General features: G+C 37.3%; 1 protein-coding gene across 2 annotated transcripts in view; it reads right to left on the bottom strand.

The window, feature by feature from the left end:
• Nucleotides 1-20,858, bottom strand: part of VPS50 (VPS50 subunit of EARP/GARPII complex) — a 99,252-nt gene that overhangs the window by 54,654 nt on the left and 23,740 nt on the right. For both annotated transcript variants that reach the window (XM_074897994.1, XM_074897995.1), the window contains 4 exons: nt 17,868-17,910; nt 14,786-14,884; nt 11,535-11,675; nt 5,103-5,238 (listed from right to left, as the gene is read on the bottom strand). In XM_074897994.1, coding sequence (XP_074754095.1) covers nt 5,103-5,238; nt 11,535-11,675; nt 14,786-14,884; nt 17,868-17,910 — 419 coding nt within the window. The remainder of the gene's footprint in view (nt 1-5,102; nt 5,239-11,534; nt 11,676-14,785; nt 14,885-17,867; nt 17,911-20,858) is intronic.

The raw sequence follows: 20,858 nt of genomic DNA, 5'->3' as shown, positions 1-20,858 counted from the left end.
TCAGTGCAATACTATATGCAGCTAGAATATAAAAGCTCTGGTACTTTGAACTGAGTAACTCCTCCTCACAATTAAAAACATAATAAAATACATCCTGGAATTTGGGCTTATATTAGGATAGATATTCCTTTCTTCTCAGGCTGCAAAGTTGTGTTCGACTCTTTCCTGTTTAAAGTAATTGACACTGCTTTTACAGGTTGGCTGAGAATTTACCCTAATTAATCAAAATAAGATGATAAAAGGCTTCTTGATGTGAAAACAAGACTCAAACATAATTCCATACTCGTATCTACTGTCGCAGAGTGTAGGGAGAGGTGCTCAGAAGATCTCACAATGTACGGGAAGAATAGAGGTGCGTGAAAGATCTTGCGATGTATGGAAAGAACAGGGAACTAAAGATCTCGTGACGTACAGAAAGGCGTATATAAAGCAATTGCGTAGTTAATAAATTGAGCAAATAGCAACCACCATATTGGCGTTTGTGCTTTTGTTCCCGCAAAGGTTTTAACCTCCTGCAAGGGTTAGCTGTGATCTGAACGCCGCATTTCTGTGGCTTGGCAGGTAGAAAAAGACAGCTAATACCTTACCACAACAGCAGAGCACTCAAAGAAAATTTTCTTTATGAAAGAAAAAAAGGTAAAACAAATATTAGCCATTCTATAAGTAAATTATTATTTAGTAACTGTACCTAAATATGCTCCTCTTCTCCTGAAAGTAATAATTCTGACAAATGCATTTTCAAAAGTGATTTATCATGGAAGATTAAACAAAATACAAACCAAAATAATAACACAACTAGAGAAACACTAAGCAGATTTATCCTTTCTCTGACTATAAGAGTAAACAACACCAGCTATCTTAGTAAGAGCATGCTCTTTAGAAGTTTCTGCAACCTCCTCTCTTCTGTACTTCTGCAGAGTGAAGCCAAGCCTAAACAGGTCAGTATCTTTGACCTGTTCTCAAGATTAAGGCCATAGACATTGTCCTCACGAACTGTCATTTCTGAAGGAATGGTTGTACAGAGTCATATGTATGCTGTGTTTCAATAAAAATCCACACAATATTCTCTCTGGCAATCCCATGGTGCTCCCAGTTTACAGCCAGTCATGCTAAGAGGTCTTGTTTCCAGCCGTTTAATGAACTGTACTGCCGCAGATTTCACACATGCAAGTGTATGAATTTAGGATAATTTCCTTGAAAATCAAGGATTGCACAACGGTTCATAAACATTTACACTTTTTGCCTTAAAAAAAGTGGAACAGGTAGCAGAATACACAAATATTCAGTTTCACATAAAAATAAGAATCAGAAGCATCCAAGAGTTAATTCTTCTAAATGCCTGATTTAAATACAGTATTTTTTCAGGTTTCTCAATATTTCTCCAAAATTTGTAAAGACAGCTTTCAGTCATAACAAAAGGGTTTGGTTTAATCCTTGATAGACAGAGGGGGAGGTGGGAAATAAAATCACTGTCCTCTAGCTTCATTCTTTGAATACCAAGCAGGTCTTGCACAGAATTTATGCAGTGTTATAAATTGAATGTTTTGAAAATTAAAATGGTTGAAATTAAATTTACATCTTACATCATTTTCTTCTTGCTTTTCATTGAATCTATTACAGGTATTACAGTTGTTACCATCTTTGACCACTAGGATTACCTTTGTGAAACCAGGAGTTTAAATGCTATAGTGATTATTTTACTGCTCAGTTTCAGTTGTTCTGTTAAATTAGTGTCTTAGGAATACATGTGAATTAAATCAACATCACAGTAAATTTTATGGTATGTGAAAATCAAGCTGAGTCAGACAGGGCCTCGCACAAAACAATGCAACTTTTAAGTTCACTTTGCTTTGAGCAGGGAAGACAAAATGACCTGCACAGGTCCCTTTAAAACTCTTTTTTTTCTTTGATTCTACACTACAGACAAAAACAATGCTTTGACCAGGACCAACAGTGCAATGGAACTTTCCAATAAGCAGTATATTTTCAGGAATGAAAACCTGTATCTCAGCAATTTGCTGTTTACTACATGAAAAACAAAATCACAGACTAAGTGGCAGTTAAATGTAATTTAGAACTCATTTCATGCTATGGAGTTGATACTTTTCATTCACTAATTTTACCTAGTATGATTAAACAAGTCCTGCATATGAACACTTAATTCTGTCTTTCCAATAGCATATTAGAGCAATTAGTTGTGTTATTATTGATGATTCACACAACTATTAATACCATATATTTCACTATGATCTACTGCTACCATTATGACACTTCAGCAAACTAAATGTCTTTAGTCTTTCCCATTTCATGAAAGGTACTAAAATATGTCCTAGACTTTAAAATTTTTTAGGACTGCATTTATATCTAGAAATAATTATGCTTCTATTTAGTTTATTTCAAGTAAGGGTTTTTTTTTTAATTGATCTTAAAGTAACCTCCAAAGACCAGTCCACACTATATCTGAAAGAACAACTGTAAATTCTGAACTCAATTCTAGGGAAAAAAAATAGAAAAGCCTCAGTCTCAAAGAGTCTCTGTTATAAACATTTCAAACAAAAAAAAAAATCCTCTTGTGGAAGTATTTTCTATTCCATTTTGGTCTTTGGTCTCAAACTAGACAAATTTTCAGAACACAAATAAGCAGAATATTTAATGATATGAAGCAGACACACCTCTTTCCTCAGAAATGCAGGAGGGCAACTATTTACAAGACATGCAAAGAACATTTTAACATCTGTAGCAGGTATTAATAATAACAAATACAAGACACAGGATCTAGATGAAGCACAACCTCATTTCCATAATCCATGAAGGCATTCTTTTGGATAAGCTTCACTATTAAATTAGAAAGAGCTATATAATTCATGTCTTCTAAATCCAGCTCCTCACTTCTATAGCTGGGTTTGTGCCCCAAGATCAAGAGTCCCTTGACCCATTTAATGTACTTTGTAAGACTGGTGGCATTAACTGACACAAGGAGAGAAAAATTCTAAGACAGCCTTGAGTTCTCAGAATGATAAAAGCCAGACACACATACAACAGTTAAGACTGTTCCCTCTATTGCTCCAGTCTATGGGGTAGGGAACACTTGTAGCATCATCTCCTGAACTGCCTCCATGGTTTCTTCTGACACACCCATCCTTTCTGTAGGAATTTTACTCTTTGGCTTTAGCACATATCACAGCTATTAAATCAATAAATATGGAATGAGACTTCGATGTACAGGTTTAATAATTACGACAGGATAAGCAATAACTTTTAGAGAAAATAGACATTTGTTAGATATTTAGATATTCCCTCTGAAATTAAGTTATAGATGTAAAATTCCCTTTTGTGTGCTTTATCATTGCTGAGGTATTTTAAAAAGTGATTCAGTAGCTGAAATACATTCTAGTTACACATTACTGCTAAACCATCACTTCTACAGAAACTTAAAAACTGAGTGAGAGAAGATTTAGTGGATTAGGAGTAAACATAACAAATCACTCTGGCATGCATTTAAAAAGCAATGCATTTGAATTACTCATGTGACTGAATATACCACTTTTATTATGCTTAATGGTCCCTTTAAAAGGTTCTGCAGTGCTAATTATTTTCTTTCTTCAGGATATCACAAGTAACCACACTAAGGGGAACTATTTTTAAAATTATTGTCTGGAGCTGAGCAAGAAGTCTACTGTGATAATGTTTGCATGCAATAAACTCTTTATGACACCTGCTTTATTTTACACATGCAAAGATCACAACAAAATGAAAACAAGAGAAGGAAACTTAATTATCTGAAGTTATTTTAAATTTCAAAGTACATATTATTGAGAATGGGCAATTCAGTCAAAACTTCAAAATCTTTCTTCACGATGCACCTCAAAATTAAATACTTCAACTTTGATTTTAATTCTGATATACTTATAAAAACTGTAATCTGAGAAGAGTTTCAACAAATTCTTTTTTTCTTTTTTAAGATTCCACACAACATAGGAAGGATACGCCAAAGAAAATACATTCATCAGTTTGTCTTCTTAATTCAAATTTGAAAATGTTAATTAGGATAAATTTCATTCTTTTTAAGACTTAAAATTTGTAACAAATCTGACTTTTGAAAGAAATGTTCGATGTCAAATACTTGTAAGAAGCATAGCGTTCCAAGATCTGTTCTTCTATTTTGAATATTTTTCCCTTTCTTCTAATCATCTAACATAACGGATACAAGTTTTTTTGCAAATCAGGCAAGGAGGAATAAATTAGCAGGAATCCTACAGTCCTTGTCCTTCGACAGAGCCTCCTGAAAGTAAGAAAATAGCAAACCTATCTGATTCAAATAAAAGGAGTTTTGCATAAATCTTAATACCATAAATTTCATACTCTGCTCTCTGCCAAACACAAGCATTGTAGGTTAGTGGGGAAATAGTCTGTCTTCAAACATCTTATATTCATTTAGAATACATGAAGCAAAATATACTTAGGAAGACTTAGACAGCAGACTAAGGTTTTGTGCTTCGGTCCTAAAAACACAAACTAGAACAACAATAAAAGAAAATCAAAGTTATACTTTAAGATTAAATGGGGTTTTTTTCCTGTAAGGATATCAAGGAAGTTGTGAACATATGATTCACCAGTAGAGATGACATACAACATTCAGAAAACTGGATTTCCTGAAAAATCAGTGACAGATTTACAACAGATTCTTTCCCTGTTGTTTCAGTCACCTTTTCTAGTACACAGTTTAGTATCCCAATCTACTAAGCGTAATATACAGTGAAAATTTGAACACTGGTCAAAAAATCTGAAATTTCCCACTGAAGGGAAAAATGCTCAGATTTTGTAGTTACCACAGCTGACTTCCAACTCAACAAAAAACACTCTTAATAAAACTGTTTACATCTGTAATAATGGCAAATACACATATTCATTTTAAAAATCAATCTTATACTGAAGACTACAAAAATCCAGTGAGTATTTAAATCCTTACTGAGCACTATAAGCAATAATGCTGAAGGCACATAGTCAAGACCACAAAGGTACCAACACACAAATTAGCAACTTGAGGACAAGCAAAGTTATTTCCAAATATCATAAGATTTGTTTCTAGAACAGTTTCTTACCAGAAGACACAGCTGCTGCCTCATCTTGGTCATGGTTCTCATGCCACTGCATTGTTCGGTAGTAACTGAGCATGACTTCCCAGAGGGCTTTGCAGAGATCAGCAAGGCATGGAATGTAGCTGTCTGATGTAATATGCTACAGAAAAACAAAAGAATATTGTGAAACTTAACAACTGTGTTCGTTTTTTTCAGAGGCAAAACGAATCATACAAAAACCTCCACATTCATACAGCTGAGGTGCATTATGTATACCCATTTCCTTTTCAAAATTTTTTAAGAGCTGAGGAATGCCCAATTTTATGGGCATGCCAAATGTTATCTCAAAATGCAAAGTTTATTTTGTAGTCCTTCCCCACCCCGCCCTCCCCCGCAACTGATCCATATATTAACCACCTCTTGTACTTATGGAACTGCAAAGTAGATGCAGAAGTAAAGCCATATTGTCTAATGGCCAGCACATCTCACTATCAAAGAGGGATGCAGCCAGTCCTATGACATGCAGACACTGCGTTAGTTCAATGATACAGATACTTGTACTTCAGTAGTACAGAGAAGCCATCCTGGCTGGTGCCCCATTGGACTGAATGATGTATAAAGTAGTTTGAAAACAAACTTAGGAGGCAGCTGTCCTATCTCCCTGATCCACCCTGCTTCAAAGAGCCAGTTGTGATTTAAGATATTAATCAGGTGAAAAGTAATGCCTTCTTTACCTCAGTCTTTAATAACAAGACTAGTTGTACTGAGAGAACCCAGCCTCCTCAGCCAGAAGACAGAGACTGGGAGAACAACCCCCCCACATTCCAGGAGGAGACAGTCAGTGACCTGCTGCATCACACAGACACACACAGGTCTATGGGACCAGATGGGATACACCCGAGGGTGCTGAAGGAGCTGGCTGGGGTGCTCGCCAAGCCGCTTTCCATCATTTACCAGCAGTCCTGCCTGACTGGGGAGGTCCCGACAGATTGGAAATTGGCCAGTGTGATGCCCATATATAAGAAGGGTCACATGGATGATCTGGGTAATTACATTCCATAAGTACAATAATTAAATACAATTACTCTCAGCTTGACTTCAGTGCCTGGGAAGCTGATGGAGCAGCTCATCCTGAGTGCCATCACACAACACATGAGGGACAACCAGATGCTCAGGCCCAGTCAGCGTGGGTTTATGAAAGGCAGGTCCTGCTTGACAAACCTGATCTCCTTCTACGACAGGGTGACCTGCTTATTGGATGAGGGAAAGGCTGTGCGTGTTCTCTACCTTGACTTTAGTAAGACCTTTGACACTGTTTCCCACAGTATTCTCCTGGTGAAACTGGCTGCTTGTGGCTTCGTTGGGCACACGCTTTGCTGGGTAAAATCTGGCTGGATGGCCAGGCCCAGAGAGTTGTGGTGAATGGAGTTAAATCCAGTTGGCGGCCGGTCACGAGTGGTGTCCCCCGGGGCTCGGTTTTGGGGCCACTCCTGTTTAACATCTTCATTGATGATCTAGACAAGGGGATCGAGTGCACCCTCAGTCAGTTTGCAGATGACACCAGGTTGGGTGGGAGTGTTGATCTGCTCGAGGGTAGGGAGGCTCTGCAGAGAGACCTGGACAGGCTGGAGCCATGGGCTGAGGCCAACTGGAGGAGTTTCCATAAGGCCAAATGCCGGGGGCTGCCCTTGGGCCACAACAACCCCCAGCAGCGCTACAGGCTTGGGGAGGAGTGGCTGGAGAGCTGCCAGTCAGAGAGGGACCTGGGCATGCTGATTGACAGCCGGCTGAACAGGAGCCAGTAGTGTGCCCACATGGCCAAGAAGGCCAATGGCATCCTGGCTTGTATCAGCAATAGCGTGGCCAGCAGGGACAGGGAAGGGATCTTACCCCTGTACTCAGCACTGGTGAGGCCGCACCTCGATTCCTGTGTTCAGTTTTGGGCCCCTCACTCCAAAAAGGACATTGAATGACTCGAGCGTGTCCAGAGAAGGGCAACGGAGCTGGTGCAGGCTCTGGAGCACAGGTCGTACGGGGAGCGGCTGAGGGAACTGGGAGTGTTTAGTCTGGAGAAGAGGAGGCTGAGGGGAGACCTCATCGCCCTCTACAGCTGCCTGAAAGGAGGGTGCAGAGAGCTGGGGATGAGTCTCTTTAACCAAGTAATAAGTGATGGGACAAGAGGGAATGGCCTCAAGTTGCACCAGGGAAGGTTTAGACTGGATATTAGGAAGCATTTTTTTTTTACAGAACAGGTTGTTAGGTGTTAGAATGGGCTGCCCAGGGAGGTGGTGGAGTCCCCATCCCTGGAGGTGTTTAAGAGTTGGTTCGACATAGCACTGAGGGATATGGTATAGTTGGGAACTGTCAGTGCTAGGTTAATGGTTGGACTGGATGATCTTCAAGGTCCTTTCCAACCTAGCTGATTCTGTGATTCTGAGTATCAATTTTATCAGCGATATATGCAGTATAAATACCTAAAATGAAATTGTCAGGTAAGGGATGAATTTGAGAAAGGGTCTTGCTGGGTTAAGAAAAGACTCTAAAATATATTGCTTATCTGTGCGACAATGATAAGTCACCCTTGTCTCACTTGCTGTGAAGAAGCAGTCTCACAGCTTAATAACAAGGGCAAAGTTCAGCTGCACAAATGTGATTTCAATTAGCATTGTTCTTTAAAGGTTCTCAGAGAAGTGTGGAAATTAGCACTTCAAACTAACTCTGTTGTAGAAAACAGTCCATACTTTCCCATTGCTACTTCAGTGTCCACAGCTGATTTCCACAAGGCTAGTTAGCTTTTACCATGTGGCTACTGCATGGTAACCCAAAAATTGTAAAACTAAGATGATATAAAAGCTTTGGCATTACAGTTACAAGACTCTCCAAATACAGTAACAGCTTCTGCAACAGTGACGTCAACATAGCCACCAAAATAATCAACCATGGATTCTATAGAGAGCAAAACCTTAACCAAAGCAATCAATTCCCTCTGAACTTCATTCTCATCCACTGATGTAACTGTAGCTTTCTAAACACCAAGTGTCCTCCCTGAGCAACGAATTGCAAAAAAAAATTTAAGCTTGAATATTATGTTTGTTGTAAAATAAACAATTAGATTGGACAGACTTTTTTGCAAATGCAGATGCATCACTTACACCCCACCTATTTTACAGCTTTCAGGTTAAAAAAAAGTACCTACACTGCATGTCTCTGTTTTCTATTTAATTGTGTTCTCTTGCCTCCTAAACTTAAATAATGCTTCTGGCAGTAGCACATACCACCCAAGCCATATTCTCCTATGCCCTGCTTACGATGAAGGACTCACAAAAACTGTTCTTCAGCATTAATAGATGTCACTAGCAAGAGTACCTGGAGGCCTCATATTAATCACTATGTCTTTTCAATTTGCTTGAGTTTTATTAAATGGATTATTATTTTGGTTCTGTTCCCTATGAAACCAGAATTGCCTCAAGGATATAAATTAGGTTTCCTACACACATCAATAAAAAAAGAAAAAGTCAAGCTCGTGATACATAAAAAAAGTAACAACTGAGAACACTGTTTTTTTTTCCTAAAACACCTTTCAGAGTTGATATACATTAGTGACTGCATTATCAAGACACTTTAATCTCACATATATAGACCTTTGCTAACAATGGAACAAAACAGTGTGAATAAATTTATCATTTAAACAGTACATTGTCCTGACATTGACAGCTGTTTAGCAATTTTCTCTGCCAACTCATCAGGCAATGTGACTCATATTGTATTTCAGGGCTTTTAGTAGCTATAAAATCTAAACTTTCATTGTGCAGATCACAATACTTGAAGGTATATTGGCTTCCAGGTGGCCAGGAAGAAAAGATCACTTACTAAATACCAAGATAATTCCATTTAGACTAAGGAAATAAACAATCAAATTTCTTTGAATGTATGCTAGAATAAAGACAATTAAAACTTGAAGATGTAGCAGCTGAAGTCTCCCCTGTTCCATCAGTATCCAGAGGAGAAAGGATGTAAGAGATAAAGCATGGCATATCACTAGGAAAAGAAATGCTCAACAAGGAAACAGTGACTCAGAGTGCACAGGCACCTAAGTTACATAAGTGCCTAAGAATTACTAAAAACATTATTCTTTTTAAAAAATCCACATAACTATAAAATCCAGTATCTGACTTTCAGAAAAGAAACAAACAAGAAATTGAAACAAAGAAAAAACCCACTATAGTCCCCCCCCTACTACCCATGTAAAATGGAAATGAGCTAAATGAGTTCATTTAGAAAGACTTTTAGAAACACACAATGGAAGACCTGCCCCAAAAGGAAGACTTTAACTTTATATGACTTCCATTGTTTAATTAAAGGAGGCCATTTCCACTTATACGTCAACAGCATCCTGGCTTAACAGTGTAGACAGATTGAAGAGGGTTCTCACTGGAACTAGACAGGGAGAAAGAAGGATCATATTTCAGTCTTAAACAATTTATTCCCCAAACACTGAATGCAAGAGCTGAAAATCTGTTGGTGGTTTTTTTGTACAGGAAATTAGAAATTGAATTGTTGATAGTCCAGCTTATTCAGCGCTCCGATTTCACAAATGCGCTGTAACAATTAACAACCAACTCTGAACAGCATGGTTTGTAACAGAGAACAAAATTTCCCATCTGCAGTCTGTCCCTAAATACCTAATTATTACAAAGAGAGTAATGAAAAATAAAAATAATTTTTTTTTAAAAGTCAGTAAATTTCAATGAAATTACAACAGTATTCATAGTACGTTATAGTCCCAAAGTTTGAGTACCTGCCTTTTTACAGACTGCCAGATTCCAGCAGGCTCACATGACTAAAGCAGCACCTCATGAAGGTTTTGCTGAGGAAAACCAAATAGAAATAACGAGGTAATAATTTTGTAACCAAGCAGTTGAATCCACTCTCTTTCTGTGTATTACAAAATGTGGTATTTCCAGTGATCTGAGAGATCCATCTGCACTGTAAAGGGTAAGGATCAACACAGCACACAATCTGTATTTTAGAAGATGTCAGAAGGAACTTAGTGTTACTGTTTGTAAGTGTAAATAAATGAGCATTAGCAAAAAATTAGAAATAAATTGAAGGGCATATATGAATTATAAAACAAAAGAAAATCAGAAGAAAAGTGCATTAGAAAGTAAGAAATTAAAACCATCTTCTGAAGACTTAAAGCAGAAATATGAATGGGCTGTAGTCCACTGAACAGAGATAGGGTTTGCTGGGTTTCTTGAACTAGAATTTATTTCACTGAAGTGCAAATACAACCTATCTGGAACCTTACTCATTCTGTTCATTAATACTTATGTCAATTACTCCAAATAAATTAATTTCTCATAATCCACTTTCACTCATACAAAGCTCTTAGATTACATAAGCCTTTTAAGTCAAACAGGGACCTCTTTAAAATGAAATTGTTTTCAGTGTAGATGTGTTTAGTAGTTGAAGCTACATGATCCCAGAAGATCTTAGAAGTGAAAGAGCAGAAAATGGATCAGAATATGACCTTTAAGCTCCTTGTGATTGTACTTTGGTTTAATAAACTGCAACCCACTAATAATTGGTGGGTCCTTGAGGTGATGAAGTACAATGAGGGCTTAGCCTGTGACAAACAAATGTCCTAAAGAACAATCAAGATAGAAACAGAATTTCAAATTTTAAATCAATGTTTACCTAAAATATCTCACACTCTCCCTCCCTACAAGTGAATCTTAAGAGAATTTCTGAGAGTGTAACAGTAAAATCACAAGTGAAAGAATTAGAGTGAACTAAAACTACTACTGAAAATACAGTAATTCATTCTAACAACGTTTTAAAATAATTAAATAAAACATACATATGCAAGGAACTGAATCTAAAATCTATACTAGAGGAAAATGCATGTTAATTCCCAGTCCATGAGCTGCCTATCATCAGGTTTTTGCATCTCAGTATTACCACTGTCCCTTATCTTGATACCAAAAGTGCAATAAATCTGATAGTTAGGAGTAATGGGAAGACTCTAATTAGTATCTTTACAAGAATCCTTACTGAAATGCAGTATTATAGAAATGCTGTATTATAGAAATTGTGAATACTGCCTAAATGCACTGGAATAAAGTTCAATGCTAACAGTGATTCCAGTAACAAGCATATTACACTGAAGACATGGGAGGTTTGAAATGCTAGTCTCCTGTTTGTATCCTACGATTTACTTCTTACATTTATTCAGATGGTGTGTACACTAACTCTAAAGTGTTAAGATTTAGTGCAACCAAAATCAGCATTAAGCTGTGAATAACCAACTTCTCAATCAGCCTATGAGTTGTGTTAAGAAATTATAGTAGCTGCAGGGTTATTTTAATAACTGAGTCCCCCACTTACATAACGTACACTTACAACAGTGGGAAAATTCAGATTAAAAAAATATACATATATGCAAGAGTTACATACTGTACAGAGGTCTTTGTACTGTAACTTCTGAAACTTGGTGTCTGTGTTTCCTGCACACAGCTCCACATATCCAAGGACTACTTGAAACACAGTGTTGTGAATGGCTTGAGTGAAGTGCATATGTAACTGATCCATTGCTGTCTGAAAGAAAAGGAATAACATAAAATCAAGTGGTAAAATTCAATTTGTCATATGTCATCATCTTTTAATATAAGTCTTTTTCAGTGCTGAACACAGGAGATTGTAAGCATAGCCTCCAATTTTTGTCTCAAAAATATCTAACATAGGACGTGGCAATATTAGAAAACACTGACATAGAAGAGTTCAGGTATTACCAGTAAAACCACTTTCCCCTGCCATCCTCCCTCTATAACTCACCAGGTTTTTTTGACATTATCATTAGTAAATCTTAGTTTTATGTGTATATAATATATTTAATTATAGAATTTATTCATTCGTTTACCCTCCCAATCATTGATGGATAAATATGTTAAAAAGAAATCAGTTGAGATCAGTGTTATTTTTCCCACTGGAAACACTTCCAACAAAAATAAAAATATTTCCTTTGCAATTAATAAAGCTAAAACCACAATTACAAAGTCTTCAATCCATCCACTTGCCCAAACTGAGTTCCTCCTTGAAGAATATAAAGTGGGATTGAATGTTACAGAAAGGCATGCACATCATATCAATAAATTTCTCACAAAAACCCTATTTGCAATAAAGAAAACCCCTTACATTTGTCTAAAAAACCTCACTTTTCCCAGAAAAACAAATGTCAGTGCATGTACTAATCACTAATGACTATATAACGTGTAAGTTTTGACATAATCATGCCCAAGTTTCAGGTCAGGCTGTTTCCCAAGTTATCCTATTGATCATTCATTAATAAACGGTATATTTACATTAATAATTACAGTAATAATAACATTAGTCCATTTCAGTAACTTAATTTTCCCACTGTTTCAAGATATGCTATATGTTATATGCATTAATTAAAAAATTATTTGATATGCCAGAATGAAGCTATCAGATCCTGCAGATTTGAAAATGTTCAGTTTCACTACTTGCTATTTGAAATTCTTAGCTACTGACAAGAACTGAGAACTCAATCACACACCTAAGAAATAAACAAGTAATTCTGCTTCAATCCTATTGCAAATAACCAATCTTCTGCAGCTAGTCCTAACTTGAATTAGTCAAAGACGACAGAATGACAAATAAAAACATGAAAAATACTGAAGACACTAAAGGTTCTTATTTTGTCTAACAAGGAGTCAAAATGGGAGATACTTCAATAATGATGCAACTAAATTATTTTCAGGACAAGTTCAAAATATACACTTCAATAGTAATAAAAGGAATGTCAGAAACAAGTCACTATCATGAGAACAGATCAGGCAAAACCGTGCAGTAACAAAACCATGCAGCACACTTGTTTTGTTCAGAAACATCATTCCTCTCCAACAAAAAAAAAAAAATCTGCCTTTCTCAACATATCAAGCACCAGACTTCGGAGCACTGAATACATTATACCTACTTTTGTTCAGTAAAGAAATTGCATACAATGCAGTAACAAAGGAAAAGTTGAATTAATCTTCTCCCCTGATTTTCAACTGCAGTCTTTACGCACTCCAGTAATTCTGCACATTGTCAAAGTATGGGAAGAGAAATCAGTTTCTATCCTATTGCAGACCTACACTGTTATCACCATCAAGCCACGGAAGAAGAATCCAACTTTGCTAGACAGGTTCTAATTAGAAAGAAATAAAGACCAAACAAAAATTTAAAAACAAAGCCAAAAAAGGCATTCTAATGTCAGATAACACTTGTGAATACCGGTAAACAACATTAAAAAAATCCAAGTGTAATGAAAAGCAAATGGGGTTCTTGTGCCGTCTTCATTGGGGACAGGTACTTAGACGTGGTCTTTAGCAACTAAAGCTTTCTGGAGGAATCTCTTCTCTAAGCAAAACCACCATTGCTACACTGGCACCACCATATTTAGCTTCGCCATGTTATGAACACTGATCACTAAAAAAAGGTGCCTCCAAGACTTTCTCATCTCCTTACCACCCGTTACTTCACAGGAGTTTGGTACTAGCTCCCACACTTCATATCTGTGTCAGAAGGCAATGGGTTCACCACCTTCCCAAAGAAGCCATCCAAGCCTCAGTGGTAGTGAACCAACAGAACTACATCCTATTGGAGAGTTTAGACCTACTCCTATTTATGCAAATGTAAACAGGCAAACAGAGGTGTAACTTTTAGGACACGTCCACAGTACAGGTTTGACATGCCTTGTGTCATATTTTGTTGCCAAAAAAAAAAAAATCTCACAACTTCATTCCTGTCGGGTTTGAGTGCAATATAAAATGGGAACACATGCACACAAGGGGTAGGTTGTGCACAACTTGGTAACATGGACCTAGCTATAAAAAATAGTACTCACATGCCCAAATATAATTAATAATGCAAACAGCATTATAAACAGAGCTGAAATATGGAACTGTTACATGTCCAAAAAGATACATGTTACAGTAATACACAGTTTACCTTTAACAAGTACTATTTAAAAAAGTACTATAAAAGTACTATAAAAGCCTTTCTATACTCTGTATGACTCATCAGCATTAGGGGCTGTGTTTTGGATTTGTGCTAGGAACAGGGATGTTTTAGCTGTTGCTGAGCAGTGCTTGCACAGCATCAAGGCCTTTTCTGCTCCTCACCCCACCCCACCAGTGAGCAGGCTGGGGGTGCAATAGGAGTTGGGAGGGGACACAGCTGGGACAGCTGACCCCAACTGACCAAAGGGACATCCCACACCATATGATGTCATGCTCAGCATATGAGCTGTGGAAAGAAGAAGGAAGCAGGAGGGAAGTTCAGAACGATGGTGTTTGTCTTCCCAAGTGACTGTTACGCATGATGGATCCCCACTTTCCTGGAGATGGCTGAACATCCACCTGTCAATGGGAAGTGGTGAATGGATTCCTTGTTTTGCTTTGCTTGTGCATGTGGCTTTTGCTTTACCTGTTAAATTGTCTTTATCTCAACCCACCAGTGTTCTCATTTTTACTCTACTGATTCTCTCGCCCATCCCATCAAAGGGGAGTGAGCAAGCAGCTGTCTGGTTCTTAGTTGCCAGCCAGGGTTAAACCACAACAATTACGAAACTATACTTCCATTGCAGTACTCAGAGTTTCACGTTGTTACACCACAGTTCTTTCACTCAGAAGATGACTACTAACCTGTGTTTTTCCAAGCAGCCTGTAAGCCTGCTGAACCTTTGTATAATGACTGATATCAAAGTTCTTGCATATTTTGGAGAGTGCTACATCCAATTGTTCCTATGTAAAGGAAGGAAAAAAAAAATGTGTTAAACACTAATTAAAACCAGGCCAAGTAATACATTAAACAAGAGCAAGTGAGGAAGAGATGTTTATTTCAACAATCCAATAATTATGCTTGTAAAATAGCCAAGACTGTACATTACCAGACTATTCGGACATTCTCAAGTGTTACTTCTGGCAGCCTAAAGTATTTCAGTCTGAAGTTGCTGACAGAAAAACAGTTCCACCATTTCCAAGAACAAGCATAGTAAGAAGTACACTACTTTCCTGAAGTCAAATTCAAAGTGATATTTACTTTGAGAAGGTCTAACATCCCAATATGGGAGAGCTGGGATTTCTAACTTGTCTACTCCCACTCCTAAGAAAAATCCAGATCTGGGGAAAAAAAATGAAGATGCTCCACAGGTGTTTCAGCTCAAGGAATTCAATTACAGACTTCTAAACCCTCTGACTACTATCTGACTACTATCTACTGGAATTAACAACACCTGACTTAAAAGTTCATTGTGAAATAAGTCATTTATGGACTACTATACCAGCACAATGATCAGTACCATTAGGAGAAAAAAAAAGAGAAAGCACAGACACATATACACACACAATTACTAGTTCTGCCATCAGAGCTGTGTCTGAGCATACTGAACAGCTCTGCAATAAATGGTCATCTATTTATTATGTGCACTGAATGAAATCAAAAAACCCCTAAAATAGGATCATATACCTAATGACTAAGAAAGCTTCCAAGAATTTGACCATGAGATTAATAGCATAATTCTCACTTAGATGCTGTAATATATTCAGAGATGCACAGCCTAACTCTAGTTATTTTCAATCAACAATGCAAGAAAAGAAAACACAAATATGGTAACCTACACAGCCAGCAGACATTTTCTCTCCTTAATAGTCACTAAAGCTATTTCAATTCTTATTATTTAAGGATCCTGCAAAGTAGTCTTGCTCTTGTAAATAGAAACCACAGGAGATACTTGTTTAGTCCTTGTGTACTTTTATTTACTCCACTGGAAAATGTTCATTAATTACTTCACTAGCCACAAAATATTTCTGGATTTTGATCCTAGATATCTGGCGGGGGGGGGGTTGGGTTTGGGAGGTGGTGTGTTTTATTTTGTTGGGTTTTCTTAAGCAGATCAGTATTTTCTTTAAGCACAAAAAAAAGGTGATTGGAATACAATCAAAATCTGCATTTTTTTCCTAAGCAAAACAGTAAAAGGACAGTAACCTAAAGATTCAGAACTTCTGTAAAAGGTTGCTCAGCAATTTGAATTTCAGACATACACCAGTTTAAAAAAAAATGGTTTTCCTTCTCTAATTTCATACAAAACAGCTGTTCAAAGAAAGAAACAGGGATATCGAACTGCCCATAAACAGAGCTCTTAAACACAGAGTACATTTTTCAATGGTTTCTTCCACTATAGCCCCCTTGCATTTTAATATAGCATAAAAGTTAAAACCTAAATTACGAGAATTAAAAAAAAAGAAAAAAATGAATGGACATAAGCAGAGACACTCAACTATTGAGAAGACTCATTATTAAAATATTAATTAGCAGAATATGATTCTATATTAATTAGAGCATGTATTTCACAGGAACACTCTGTGAACCCTAGGATGCCTTACTTTTCTCCCACACGCACAAACGTAATTCCAGTAGAAAATAAGATACTTTCACGGGAGGAAAATAAGATATTTCTATATATTCACAAGTAATAAATAAAAATCTTGAGTATGATTATTTAGCTAGCTATGAATTGCTTTCACCAACCAACATGGCACATTTTTCCAGATCTTACTATGAAGCAGAACTTGCTCTGCAAAGCTGTTACTAAAAGGAAGTAAAGATGCATGTCTCCTTTTAAGCAACATCAATGTTTACTCACAAGGAATAAATGGCAAGTAAATGAAAGCAACAGGAATGCAACATGAGTGATATTAAAAAAAAAAAAAAAAAGACTAGTTTAATGACTGGCCTATGGAAAAGAGAAGACGACAGTCTTTTGAACCAGCTATGCTCTGAATAGGTAATATATCAGTGAAAGAATAAAAGAACAAAAAAAAAAAAGCTTTGCAAAAAAAAAATACAATGGCACAAATAAAGGAAATTTAACAAAGTTCTAATTGTACAGGGAATTAAATAACAAGATACGATACTACATGTGCTAATCTGACTTTCTAAAGAGCACATGACTAGAGCTGCTGGGATAGCTAATTCAGTTTCCTGCTATGCATTACAGGTACTACATATACATTATACATATCTGTATTACCAGACTTCTTACAAAGAGCTTGCCAAGTTCCAGCTCAAAATTACCTAGGAATGGAGTTAAAATAATGTCTATTGTTTATGAACTATTTTTTGCCACCAATTTCCAGAAAAACACCATTTTATATAATTTGCTTTTGTGATACTATCTATGAACTTAAACAGATCTGCGTTAGTCACATCTTTCCCAGCTATTCAAGTCTTACTTCCTATGGCTTATCACTGGCCCTGTCCAGCAGTTTCCAGTTTGCTGACCTCTAAAATTTACAGTGAAATGGTGATCTCTTGGGTAGTTTATCTAAACCTATTGGCATGCTGCTAATTTACTTTTCATGACTATTCAGGAGTAGTCTAAAGAATTCACAGCAGTTCATGGACTGAAAACATCATACATCTTCAGCACAGAGGGAACACCTTTGCTCCAGTACTTCAAATGTTATGACTGCTTTATTCGACTACTGTACCAGTTAAAGCTGGCACAATTAGTGAGCTGGGCTTCTAAGTCTGATGACATATTATAGAGCATTTAGGTTGATTGCAGCACAGAAGTCTATATGAATAGCAATCATTATAGCATTCCAGACAGTATTTAAAAGAAATATGCATGTTCTGTAATTGCTTATAACATTGTATTAGAAAGCTATAGTACCTAGAGGTTAAATACTAACATATACTAAACATCAGTATATTTATTCTTACCTCTATTTGTTCCAAGGTGTCCTGCAGTTTTGAATTCAACTCACTGTTAATGAAAGAAAAAAAAATGTTTTAAAAGAAAACTACTGATCATATTAAAATTTCACACCAAGTGTTTCCAAAAAACACATTTGCCTGCTACCAAGCCACAACACAGTACTTTATCATAAGTCACTGTGGCAGGTGCACCCACCCAATGAAAAGAGACTTTCTTGGCTGCTGAAGTGTAGCACCTGTTGATTTCCTTTATCTTTGCCTTTGCTCTCAGGGCTTCACAGTAGTTGGGGCCTTTAGCCAATGGGAGCCGGTAATGGCCACAGATCAGATTTGGCTTGGGTATAAATGGAGTCCCCTGGGGGAACCATTTTGAGCTTGTCCCCTGGAGCAGCACACTGCAGTCAAGGACTCTCCTCTTGGGTCATGACGCTGCCCAAGGAAAGTCCTTGAGGTTACTTGGGTCAGGATGCTGCCCTGAGAAGTTCCTCAAGGTGGAGAGTCCTCACTTGTTAGGTGATAGAGCATTTTGGGTTGTCGTTAAATCCCAGGTTGTTACATGATAGAGAGCTTTGGGTTGTTGTTAAATCTAGGAAGTGGTGTTTTGTTCTCCTTTCACAGGCATTCAAACCTGCTGTTGAATGGTTGTGGAGGGCTAGTTAATTGGGTTGATAATAAATTTTTAAATTTTGGTTGCTGTTAGTTTGAGAGCCTCCGTAACAGTCATTAATTTGGTGTTACTGTGTCAGACTAGCATCACCACACTACTGTTACTACTGAAAGGCACTTACTACAGGCCATCTGCAGTATTCCTAATACTTCAAATCAAAATAACTGTTGTTAGCAGCACATTATCTTAGGTTTATAATACAACAGTGTCAAGAGGGCCCAGACAAGATCCCATCCTGCTAAGGTTTAGCCATGCATTCAAAGACATTCCCAACCCCCAAGAAACTCATGCTCTAATTGTTTTGATTTGGTACTGTGGTCTACAGCAGAACATACCCAGGAAGGTCAAGGCTGTCAAGTCTTTGCAAACTATGGTACGGTAGCTTTTATTTCTTGCTCAGGAACCCCTTACAGAAACACTGTAGGAAAAAAGTACTTATCTTACACAACCCTCAGAAAGTCTTTTTAAGACCACCATTTCACTTCTCTGAGCTGTATTCGATGTAGCAAGATTCACAAAAATAGCTACCATAAGAGAAACTATTTAGGACAAAGAAAAGCACAACCACTGCTTTCCAACAATAATTGGCTTTAAAAATTTCAGAACACCTGCCAGGAACGTAAAGCAAAATATGACTCCTCCGTTTTTGTTTAGGAGGGTCAAAGCAACCAAAATAGGCAGGATATTCCCTTCAAGCATGGAAAGCACAGAATTGTCACGGGATAATCATCCTAACCGATTTTAGACAACTTCTGTACTCTGAATTTTCTCCTAAGGGGCCTACATTAACTATCAAAAGGCAGATTCTAGGTTCCCTACCTAGTTCTCTCCACTTAAATGATACGTCCGTCCCCCTCCTTTCTTGGTTCTGTTAGATAACCTAGATACAACACCCTCCAAAGTTAAATTTAAATGGAAAAACCTCCATCAGAAAGAGCTGACATTAAACACTAAATGAAGCAGCCAATATTTCTTTGTTGTTTCTCCACATGCAACAAGCCTTCAAACAGAAACGCCTCCATAACAATTTAATGTTACTACATCTCCTGCTAGATTTTATGAGCATTTCCTGTTACTCCAGTTCTTCTAGCTAGCAAGATGATGTTAGAACAGAAGTAAAAAACTTGCTCTGTGCACAGTATCACTCCTTCCCATCTTTAGAACCAGGTACAGCATAGACCACCACCCCCTGCATATAAGCATATAGTTGGTTTACATGTTGAAATTAACTGGTCTAAAATACAGAAGCTGCTGACATCAGAAAAAAACGATGCAATGAACAACTAGTCTCCGCACAGACTGAACAAATTAAGCAATTGTACCACTGTAAGTCCTAGGAAAATTCACAAAGCCTCTAATGGTAGCAGGTACCATATAAACAGAAGACTATGACTCCTTTCAAACAAGCCTCATGAACATGCTGCTGCTAATCTAGCATTTATTTACCTTTTCTAATTCAATTAAAAATACTCATGGATTTTTTACCTCAGCCAGGCAACTTACTGTTCACACACATGCAGAATTTGCTCAACTACTGCAGTGCAGGACTGAAAAACTTTCTGGGCTCCAGACACCATTTCTTGATTATTGCGGGTGATCATATTTAACTAATTGCATCTGTATACCAACACAGATCCTCATGAAAACTAGTTCCTTGTTCTCACTATTATTAATGCCAGGCAAGCCTCAGCTTGCAAACACCTGGTGACATAGGAGGCTTGGTCAGCTCAGAGACCCGAGTCCTCCTGTCACAATTCCCAGCAAATGCCCCAGGATCAGGACCCTTCTGAAACGGTGTCCATTTATTTTCTTTTTGAAGAGGAGGATGGGGAGGAATTCAAAAGAAATTATTCCACATGAAACATAACCAAGGTAAAACTTCCATGTGTTTCTCACCCCTATTATATGCTGTGACAGTGCTGTCTTCCCATTCAAGAAAGGGCTTAAGCACCAATTTTGAATACACACATTCATAGTTTATTTATTCGACCAATCTATGATACATGGAGATGTTTGCAAGAACAGAGCCTACATTTATCCTGACCAATTTAGGAAAAGAAGGTGCAATCACAAAATTTCATAAGTAACTTTGATCAAGTATTGAAGTGAAAACATTAAAATGCAGTGTCTAGCTAAATCTGTATGTAGTTCCTAAGCCAGACTTATAAAGGTAGTGCTCAGACATAATGGCTAAATGATAATTATGAAAGCCCATTTAACATAACTGAGAATTTAATTCAAAGCATTCATTTCATTCATAAAAAACGTATCAGAAGTGGTTTGTATGGATGGGGTGCAAAAAATCCCTAAATTAGCGTGTTTTTAGAAGG

Source organism: Athene noctua, chromosome 2, assembly GCF_965140245.1.
Source record: "Athene noctua chromosome 2, bAthNoc1.hap1.1, whole genome shotgun sequence".
Taxonomy (NCBI): Eukaryota; Metazoa; Chordata; class Aves; order Strigiformes; family Strigidae; genus Athene; species Athene noctua.
This window is presented reverse-complemented; position numbering and strand designations above follow the sequence as displayed.